Genomic DNA, 10,348 nt, shown 5'->3' with positions numbered 1-10,348 from the left:
ATAGGGCTTAAGGAAGGAAGAGACCCATGTTGGGGCAAAGAGCTGGAGAGAGGGCTGAGATGGAGCAAGGTTGTGAGGATGGGGGAGACCAACGTGATCAGGGAGGATAAATTAACCAAAAACACAGATCTGTCTGCCTTCATTTCTTTGTGGATGTTGGGTTAAAGAGAGGAACCATCACCAGCCTCTCTCTGTCCTTCCTTCCACTTTCCACCTCTCTGTACCAGGAAGACCTGGGGGATAGAAGGAGCCACCACTGCTACTCTGGTGCCCAAGATAAACCCACCCTTGGGTTCAGGTGAGGTTCTGGTCTCCTGCTCTGGGATTCACCTAGGATCAGGACTCAGCGGTCAGATGTCTGTCCCCTCTAGAGAGCATGCCCCTTCCCTGCTAGGAATGCAGGAAGAGGCCAGGAGGGTTATAGGAGCAGGGTCTGGGCTGGCTATGGGTTCAGTGTTTCAAGATAGGGTTGGTTGGTGGGCCACAGGAAAGGGCAGTACCAGGAAAGCCTGAACGGAGGGTTTGCATTGAGCTGGGAGGAGAACATCATCCCCAATTAAATCTCGTGGTCCTTGGCTAAGAATCACAGCTCTTGAGAGGAGTCCCTTAGAAAGGAGTAAGTCCTGCACTGATAGCTGTGCCACCTCCACTCTGCCCAGTGAGAAGAGGAAGGCTCAAATAAGCTCGCTTCAGCTGTTTAACACTCTTCCTTGGGGTGTGGGCTTTCCCTTAACCAAGGGCAGTGGGGATAGGGGTCGTCTTGAGGGAGGAGAAAAGGGGAAGGAGGTGTCTGGGGACGCAGGGGTGGGGCTAAGAGCAGGAAATGATCTGGGAACCACCATCACCCTCCCTCCGCTGCAAGTACCACAGCCCAGAGCAGAGGAGGGGACAAAGAGGAAATGACAGATTGGGGTGGGGTGGGATGGGGTGGAGTGGGGAAAGAATTATGCCCTTCTCTAGGAGGAGCTTGAAATGCCAAAAACAAGCTGGGCTGGGCAGCCAGGATACCTGGGTTCAATTTCAAATTGAATCAAGAAATGATTTTTGAGTGACTGCTCCATGGTGAACTTGATATTGTCCCTGGTCCTTCTGGCTTCAAAGCCCACTCTAAGGTGACCCAAGGAGGGAGATGGGTGAGCTCCACAGAGAGCTCCACACCCACCCTCCTTTGCATCCTCCACCTCAAGCTTCAAGCCAGGCCTCACGCCCTCTCTTTCATTCCTCCCCATTTCAGCAGCTTCTCCCTTTGCCCCCCACTTTGAACCTGTTTCTCTTTTGCTTAGGGAGAACAAGAGAATCACAGAGACTGGAGGCAGAGGCCATTTCCAGCCCCACATCCTCCCCTGCGGCCCAGCAAGGCTGCAGTGGGAACAGAGCCCATGACCTTGTCCTTGGGTGTTCTCCAGCCAGGAAACTACCGGCCTCAAGGGCCATCTTGAGACCCTTCTGGGGCCATTCTCCTGTCTCCTTTCATTCAGACCTAAGGATGATCATTTCCCCTTCAGTCACTCCTCTCCTGACCCTGTCACCTCACCCTCCCTCTCCTGTTCCCAGTCACCTGCCCACTGTTTCATCCACTCCTCCTCGGTTTCCAGTCTGTCCATCCTCCACCTCACTGCTCCCTGGGTGCTCAAATTCTTATCCCCTCAGCCACCCCATCCCCAGAAAGTTACACAAGGGAGCCGCCCTGCCTTCTTCACTGAGACACATTTCCTGTCTTGCCCACTTACAGGTCTCTTGAATGGTGACCCCAGGCCACTGCCCCTTCCCTAGGAGAACTGGAAACTGCTTCTGCCCTTCAGGCTGGATCGGGCTGCAGAGGCCCAGTGCCTCCCCACCTACCCCGCAGAAGCTGAGCCGGCCTCCTTACCCTCCTGGCCTGAGTGCTGCAGGTGCTCCTGCAAGTCGCACCCAAAAACCCGCTCCTTCGAGCTGCCTTTCTTCTTTCCTTTCTGCCGAGACTTCATGGCCAGAGCCCCAGGGCACTGGCCCGGTCACCTCTGTGCCCCAAGACCTGTGCCCTACCAGTCCCCCATGGGATCCCAGCCAGCTGCTGGGCTTAGCCCGGCCCCAGGGAGGCAGGGCTCCCAACTGGGGGGTGGAGGGTGGCCTGGGCAACGGGCAGCAGCTCCTGCCCCTGGGGCCCCGGCCACACGGAAGTGGCTGTTGAAGAGGAAGCTACCAGGACCCTGCAAGAAACAGTGTCCTGTGTCTCGTGGCCCAGCCTGGCACTCGCCCTCTTCGCCCCGCTCAGCTTTAGGGGGCAGGAAGCAGTGCAGCTCCTTAACCCACTTCCTGTTAGAGCATCTTTGCAACCACAGGGCCTAGGGTGGGGGAGGTAGCTGACATTCACATCCTCACCCATTGCTTGGACTTCGTTCATTGGTCAGGGAAGGTGATGTCAGAGCCCTGGGGTGGGGTGATGGCGTCTGGGGTGTAAGCAGGTGACCGACTCCCTTAGAGACCAGAATTCTTGGGTCCAAGACCTGGGGCTTGCCTTGGAGCAAGGTGACACAGGGCTGTAAAAAGCACACGCACAATGGAGGATGCCTGGGTTCTGCCTCTGATGGGTCTAGCACCTCAGTCAAATCACATTACTTCACTGAGCCTCAGTTTCCACACCTAGGAAAACGAAGGGAGAAGACTAGAGGACCTTTAAATGCTCCCACCTCTAAGAGTCTGTACAACTTATTTAACTTGGGTTCCAGTTTCTTTACCTGTAAAAAGGGTACACTGCTGCCTATTTCACATAGCTGTTGTTGAGTCTCCAGTACCATAAGGAATTCAGGCTGGGCTCAGTGGCTCACGCTGTAATCCCAGCACTTTGGGAGGCTGAGGCAGGTGAATCACCTGAGGTCAGGAATTTGAGATCAGCTTGGCCAACAAGTGAAACCCCATCTCTACTAAAAATACAAAAATTAACTGAGCGTGGTGGCAGGCGCCTGTAATCCCAGCTACTCGGGAGGCTGAGGTGAGAGAATTGCTTGAACCTGGGGGTCGGAGGTTGCAGTGAGCCAAGATCATACCACTGCACTCCAACCTGGGCAACAAAGTAAGACTTCATCTCAAAAAAAAAAAAAAAAGGAATTTAAAACACTTTGCAAACTAAGACACTGGCCATCCTCGAAAGGGTTCTTTGCTCCACTCTTCTACCTGGGGACTCTCAGAGATGGCCAAAGGCCTTGTGGAAGCCAATTCTTTCCTATCCCTCCCAGCTACAGGCATCCTAAGTCCTCCCCTACTTGGGACTACCAGAAGGATGGTACCAAGACAGAGAGTATGCGACTCAGAGCTTACACAGTTCAAGGGGCAAGACAGGAACCAGACAGAACAAGTTTTGTCTGTTTATTTAAAAACAGAATATCATTTTATGTACAAATATGCACATATTTACATAAAATGTACATATTAGGATCTTAGATCTTCACGCTCCACATTCAAAGTCCTAGGCTGGCTAGGGAATGAAGGATGGGAGCCTTTCCTTTATGCCAGAAATCCAGCAGATTTCAGACTAAGAAGAGTTTGGGTACTAAATCTAGGTATTCTGGCTGAGTGTATCTGGGTGTGCCAGCTAAAAATAAACCTCATTGAACTGCAGCCCCCACCCAGAGAAACATCCAGAAGAGCCTTGAATTAGTAATCCAGCACCCAGGGGGAAAGGTGACATTCTCACCCCCAGCACCTCCTTCACCTCACCTGAACTCCTACTCTCTCAGTCTATAATCACTGCTCTCTCTCTCCCCAACACCACCACTGAACAGGAGCCCTTGTCACCAAGTCCAAGCAACTCCCCAAAGTATCACAAACAACTGTGGATGCAACTTTACCTTACCCAGTAACCACTAGGCTCACATCCCTAATTCCAGAGTCCACCAGCTCTCAGGTGCCCTCCCAAGGGGTTGTCTGCATGAAGATGCCTTGGAAGGAGCCCCTTTCACAATCACAGGAATTAACCCCCTGGTGTTGAGTGCGGGGGCCTCACTTTAAGCCATCCCAGTAGTAAACACTGGATAAATCTAAAGCCTTTCTTTAATTTTTTTTCTCTTAGTAAAGGATTCAAAGCAGGCACAGTGGTGTACACCTAAAGTCCCAGCTACTAGGGAGGCTGAGGCAGGAGGATTGCTTGAGCCCAGGAGTTCAAGGCCAGCCTGAGCAACATAGTGATACCCCATCTCTAAAAAAAATAAAAATAAAAATAAAAATAAATAAAAAATACAACTAATGGAAAGGGCAAGAAAAAAAAGAAAAAATTAAAAATGATTTGGAGCAATATTCCTGCAAGAAGCTCCCGGCGCATGTTTATTTACAGAAAATATGTACATGCAGCAGGCCCAGAGGCCACCAGAGGGCAGAGGGCTTCTGTAACAGTTCAAGCCTCTGGCTGACCCCGGGACTGGCTGCTTCACACTTGCCCCCGTGGTTCCCAAGTGGTAGGAGACAGGTTCCCTCACACCGGAGGCAGATTTCAGGTCCAGCTATGCCCGCACACCTGGGTCTGATCCACAGTCTCCACCTCTTGCTTCCAACCTCTGCATCATTAATACTGCTCTGGGGTCTGAGAAAATACCTGCTTTTTCAGGCAGCCACACACAGCCACACGACACACATGCCAAACCCTGACAGTGTTGCCCACGCAGCCACTCAAATCCTGTGGCATATACACCACAGTTCACTTGACTCTGATAGCACAATACACACCACGGACACAGTCACCCCTCCACACACACACAGTGAACACTCACACAGGCACACATGCACACACACAGTGACCCGCGTGCATGCTGGGAGAGATTCAATCAGTGGAGCCCTCCCGATGAACAGAAGGGTTGGAGGTAAAGGACGAGCAGTCAGTGGAATGGGGAGCATCTTCTGCAAGAAATGGGGGTGTTTAAGGAGGCCCCCAAGATGAGCTAAAATCTCCCATGTCAACAGAAGGAGCCAGGCCTAGGGAAGGGAGGCAGGCCTGGGTCAGACCAGGTGTCCCCGCCCATTGATGTAGATGCCATTGCCTGTGGGCTTGGCCCGTAGGGTCCCATTCTCCTGAACAAAATGGTTCATGGCCTGTTTGATGCCTTCATCCTGATCTTCCTCCTCCTCGGTCCGCCCAGAGCCTGGAGACAGCAGTTCAGTCTGTGTTTCGATCTCCCTCACCGTGGTCAGCGTGGAGTAACTGCGGCCCTCAGGCTCTTCACTCTGGAGACCAAGGGCAGAGGGCAAGTCAGAAACCAAAGCAGGGTCGCTGGACATGCTGGGGCACAGCTGGGTCATGGTGGGATCAGAGGCCAGGCACAAGCAGGGGTAACGGTTGCCTCAGAAGCATAGGGGCCCAGAGATCGGGGACCAGGAACAAGTGTTAGGCATGGGGAGGGGGAGACGGGAGAACAAAGATGTAGCAGAGATGCGGTGCTGGGCTGCATGAGCCAGGGCTAAGGCGAGAGGGACTGGTAAGTGGGCTGCTGACGCACCATATCTGGGACCAGGACAGGGGCCCGAGGAGAGTGGTGGGGACACCGGTGGGGCCGGGGGCCTCACCATCACAGAGCAGCTACTGTTGTCCTTGAGACTATCAGGGTGGCCCTCGGCTCTCAGCCCTACACTCTCCTCCGGCTGCAGGGCCCAGACATGGGGGAATTAGAACAGGGCTCAGCCTCCTCTCCTCAGCCTCTTCCCCTCTTGTCCTCCACCAGCCTCCTCCCTACTCACCTGTCCCCCAACCCAACAGGTCCATTCTCTCCTGGAAACAAACATCCTCATTTCCCCACTGCCACCCCAAACCCAACCTGGAAGCAGAACTGATGGTGGCTTCCCAGAGAAGGCCCTAGGCCAATGCTGAAGGGGGCCTTCTGGAGCAGCCCTAGCAGACCCAAAGCAACTACACCCTCTCAAGTCTACCCTAGCCAGCCCCAGCTGTGAGTCAGTGGCTGACCCAGCAGAGAGCTGTGCTCCTGGTCTGCAGAGAGGCCCAGGCACAAGCAGACCCCAGTGTGACTACACTCCTGCATGCATGCACCCGACCTTGGCACACACCTGGCTCCTGGGGTCCGTGTGATGAGAATGCAGCCTCCGAATGGAGTTCTCCCTGGTCAGGGTCAGCTCCTCCTCACTGGGAAAGACACACCCTTGTCAGGAGCTGAGGATAGTGGCAGCCTTCCAAGGTGAGCCTATCCTGGCTGAGCCTAGTGAGATAGGCCTGGAGGGTGTGGGTGCCGTGCTGGCCCTGCAAGTGTCAGTGTGTGGCTGCAGATGGCAGTGCAGCTGAAGAGCATGTGTGTGCTGTGTGCGTGTGCATACTTGGCGACACCCAGGCACATGGATCTGACCCTCACTAAGGTGGAAGGATTGAGTGCTCCATCTGTGCTCCAGACCCTTAGCTCCTCCTCAGCCCTAGAAAGACCCTGCCCACCTCTAGTCTGAAACTCCTCAGTTTTCAGGCCACCCAGTCTTCTCGGTCCTGGCCCACCTCCTGCTATCCTCTTCTTTGTTCTCAGCTTAGTTCTACCCACCCAGGAGCGCCCAGTACTCACTATTTCTGGGTCATCTGCTGGGCCTTGCGCCGATGGTATCGGGACATGAGCACCACCACCACCACCAGAAGGCAGAACAAGAGTGCGGCGATCACACCCACCACCACCACCGAGGCTGACACTAGGTCCACCTGCTTCCCAGAGTCTTCCTGGGGGTCTGCTGGAGACAGGCCACTGTCTGAGGTGGAAGCCTGCAGCCACAACCCACCCCAGACCTCACAGCTCCCCCACAAAACATCTAAAACCACACCTCAGTTTGACTCTCTGCAAAAGACACACAGTCCAGCCCCCACTGAATAAACACTTGCTCAATTCACTGTCTCTGTCTTGCTTCCCGCTGCTCCCACCAAGCCCTTGGCTCAGGTCCCTTGTTTCTTCTGCCCCGGTGCTTACCAAGAACATCCACAGTGACCTGAGAATCCCTCGAGGAGAATTCATTGCTGACATGGCAGACGTAGATGCCACTGTGCTCAGTGGTCAGTGGGGGAAAGCCCAAAGTGTCCCCATCCACTCGTACCCCACTGGGCAGAGGCCCATCCAGCCTGGAAGACAGGGAAGCTGAAGGGTGCCAGCCCGGAAGGGCTGAAGCCACCATCACCCAACGTGTCCAGACAGCTCTCCACCCTCCACCCCCATGACGTCACCCAGAGCCACCGGCTGTTCCCACGGTGCCCCTCCCTCCACCAGGCAGGTCTAGGCAGAAGTCCTTTCTCCCTGCTGCCCAGCCTGACCTGAGCACCCCCTACACACACCCGGGGAAGATCCACACGTGTGCCATCCCACATGCTTCCACAGGCATCACGTCATCCAACACTGGGTACCAGGTACACGTTATAAAGTCCACACAATAGGACACTCCACTCCTAGCTGGGTGTAGAGGTAATTGGAAAATGTGACTGCCTGCTCCAACACCCATGATGTTGCATGGCAGGATACATGAACATAGCCCCAGGCACAAGGCCACATGCATCACTCATATGCTTACATGTGAGAACATGCCCATCATGGGCTCACACACATGTGTACCCAACCTCTCCCTGACTCTCTAGATATTTCAGACCTTGGAAAAAGGCCAAGGATGCCTTGAGGGAACTGGAGGTAGTGGGTGTTTTCGAGGTGCTGGCAATATTGTGGTGGTTATAGGAGTGTTGGCTTAACAACTGCAAAAAGACAGCTGTCTTGTGCACTTTATGCTTTCATATAAATATACAAAATATTAATATCGAAATATTGTGTTATATTTCACAATTTAAAAGTTAGACAAGGCCAGGCACGGTGGCTCATGCCTATAATCCCAGCACTTTGGGAGGCCTAGGCGGGCGGATTACCTGAGGTCAGGAGTTCAAGACCAGTGTGGTCAACATAGTGAAACTTCGACTCTACTAGAAATACAAAAAACTAGCTGGGCATGCTGACGCACACCTGTAGTCCCAGCTACTTGGGAAGCTGAGGCAGGAGAATCTCTTGAACCCGGCAGGCAGAGGTTGCAGTGAGCCAAGAATGCGCCACTGCACTCCAGCCTGGGTAACAGAGTGAAACTCCATCTCAAAAAAAAATAAAAATAAAAGACAAGGGCCAGGCATGGTGGTTCACGCTTGTAATCCCAGAACTTTCGGAGGCCAAGGTGGGCAGATCACGAGGTCTTGAGATCGAGACCAGCCTGGCCAACATGGTGAAACCCTGTCTCTACTAGAAATACAAAAATTAGCTGGGGGCGGTGGTGGGTGCCGTAGTCCCAGCTACTCAGGAGGCTGAGGTAGGAGAACCACGTGAACCCAGGAGGTGGAGGTTGCAGTGAGCCGAGATCGCGCCACTGCACTCCAGCCTGGCGACAGAGCGAGACTCCGTCTCAAAACAAAAATAAAATAAAAGACAAAAAATTTCAGGGCTTATCCATTTATTCCCTACTAATGACTATGTATCTTAGATTCCCTGGGCAAGCCAATAATGTATGGTGACCATGCATATTCTTGTACAATGAGTATAATAATACAAGAGATGTGAATACATACCCCAATTTATTTGGGGGCTCAGAATATATTGTCCCATCCCATAGTGAGTATACCCTGGCCCTGAGAGGGCAGGAACCTAGTCTCAAGTTAGGCCTTCCCCAGGCTCGGGCCCTTACCGTGTCCAGTTGTATGAGGGAGGGGGCTGCCCTTCACTCAAGCACTTGAGCATAGCTCCTTCTCTGCCAACGTGCCACAGATTTTGGTCTTCAAGGCCCCTCACAGAGGCCTCAGCAAGGACTGGAATGGGAGGTGGGAGGAGAAAGAATGGGAATGATGCCTTTGATCATGTGGTACCTCAAAGGGCTCTGCCCCCACCCCACCCTGCCTGAAATACCCTCCCTTGCCCTTCTCCATCCTACTCATCTGCTGCCAAACCTAGCTCAGCCCCACCCTGCTGACAGCTCCTGGCCACACTGTTCCCTCCCCTCTCGAAGCTCAGAGAGTCTATATTGGTTTACCTGTACAATGAGGCCTTAAGTCCCTCAAGGTAGTGACCCGTCACACATTTTCTGGATGTCTTGTGTTGCCTAGCATAGTGCTAGTCACAGAACAGGTGCTGAATAAATGTTGCCTGATTCTTCAAAAGTGGAACAATCCTACTAGTTCGTTCATTTCTTCAACAAACATTTGTTGAGGACCTACTTTGAGCCAAATGCTGAAAACAGTCTTATCCCCTCCAGAAGCTTGAAATCTAACTCTAGGAAAATAGTATCTACCATTTACCAAGTGCCTTCAATGTGCTAAGCACTGTGTGAGTTGCTCTGCGTTCATAATTTCTAATTCCCGTCAAAACCCTCTAAAGTTGGTATGAGTTATAAATAATTATACTCATTTTGCTGATAAAGAAAATGAAGCCTAACACGACTGAATAACAGCTGGTAAGTAGAACTAGGGCTTGTCTAAGTTTATCTGTTTCCAAATCCTAAACTAATATTTTAGAAAGTGTTTTCAATTCCATGTTTATAGTTGATTCTCCCAACAACCCCGTGAAGCAGGGCAATCTCCTTTGTAAAGATAAGGACACAGAAGCTCAGAGAGGTTTATCCTCTGGGATCAGGCTCCAGGTGTTCCACATTTGGACTAGTGCTCTCTTACACACTGTAGCCTCCAGGACCCAGGTTGGCCAGCCCGGCCTGGCTCAGGGACCTATGGCGTCCCACCAATCTGCTCAGAACCCCTTGGGCTTCCCTACCCAAGCATCCAAGTACTTACAGGACACGTGGAGGATGTGGGTGATCCTTTGGTCCTGTAGCAGGCCAGGATGGGACACCACACAAGTCAGTGGCTGCCCATTCATGCTGCGGCTAGGCACCAGGTGGAACTCTGAGGTGACGGCGGCAGAGCGGGAGTGCTTGAAGGAACGACTGGACGTTGTGCCCTTGACTTCTGTGTCCCAGGTCACACTGGGGGCTGGGCTGCCCTCAGCTGTGCAGGAGGCTGCCAGGGTCAGGCCCTGGCCCTCTTCTAGTGCTGGCCCAGGATTCAGTGAGGGCAGGGGAGGCACTGAAAATGGGGAAAGGCAGGGGTCACAGGTCTGCACAACCCCTGTTAGGAGGCCCCCACTCATCGCATTTCAGTCTTGTGCAAGTACAAACTTTCAGGCCCCCAGGCCGGGCGCAGTGGCTCACACCTGTAATCCCAGCACTTTGGGAGGCTGAGGCAGGCGGATCACGAGGTCAGGAGTTCGAGACCAGCCTGGCCGATATGGTGAAACGCCGTCTCTACTAAAAATATAAAAAATTAGCCAGGCATTTTGGTGGGTGCCTGTAATCCCAGCTACTCGGGAGGCTGAGGCAGGAGAATTGCTTGAAC

General features: G+C 53.0%; 2 protein-coding genes across 4 annotated transcripts in view; both read right to left on the bottom strand.

Annotated features, from left to right (window-relative positions):
- ARHGAP30 (Rho GTPase activating protein 30) overlaps positions 1–2,313 on the bottom strand; it is a 25,817-nt gene extending 23,504 nt beyond the window's left edge. The window contains exon 1 of the mRNA XM_011957591.1: positions 1,963–2,313. Within this exon, the coding sequence (XP_011812981.1) occupies positions 1,963–1,967 (5 nt within the window). The 5' untranslated portion in view covers positions 1,968–2,313. The remainder of the gene's footprint in view (positions 1–1,962) is intronic.
- Positions 2,314–3,324: 1,011 nt separating this feature from the next.
- Positions 3,325–10,348, bottom strand: part of PVRL4 (poliovirus receptor-related 4) — a 20,016-nt gene continuing 12,992 nt past the window's right edge. For 2 of the 3 annotated variants that reach the window (XM_011957588.1, XM_011957587.1), the window contains 7 exons: positions 9,749–10,039; positions 8,653–8,773; positions 6,918–7,066; positions 6,525–6,681; positions 6,028–6,103; positions 5,533–5,607; positions 3,325–5,193 (listed from right to left, as the gene is read on the bottom strand). In XM_011957588.1, the coding sequence (XP_011812978.1) occupies positions 4,969–5,193; positions 5,533–5,607; positions 6,028–6,103; positions 6,525–6,681; positions 6,918–7,066; positions 8,653–8,773; positions 9,749–10,039 (1,094 nt within the window). In that variant the 3' untranslated portion in view covers positions 3,325–4,968. The remainder of the gene's footprint in view (positions 5,194–5,532; positions 5,608–6,027; positions 6,104–6,524; positions 6,682–6,917; positions 7,067–8,652; positions 8,774–9,748; positions 10,040–10,348) is intronic. The other variant, XM_011957589.1, reaches the window with a different exon arrangement.

Source organism: Colobus angolensis, unplaced genomic scaffold, assembly GCF_000951035.1.
Source record: "Colobus angolensis palliatus isolate OR3802 unplaced genomic scaffold, Cang.pa_1.0 Scaffold447, whole genome shotgun sequence".
Lineage (NCBI taxonomy): Eukaryota > Metazoa > Chordata > Mammalia > Primates > Cercopithecidae > Colobus > Colobus angolensis.
The sequence above is the reverse complement of the archived record's forward strand: the minus strand, read 5'-3'. Positions and strand labels throughout refer to the sequence as shown.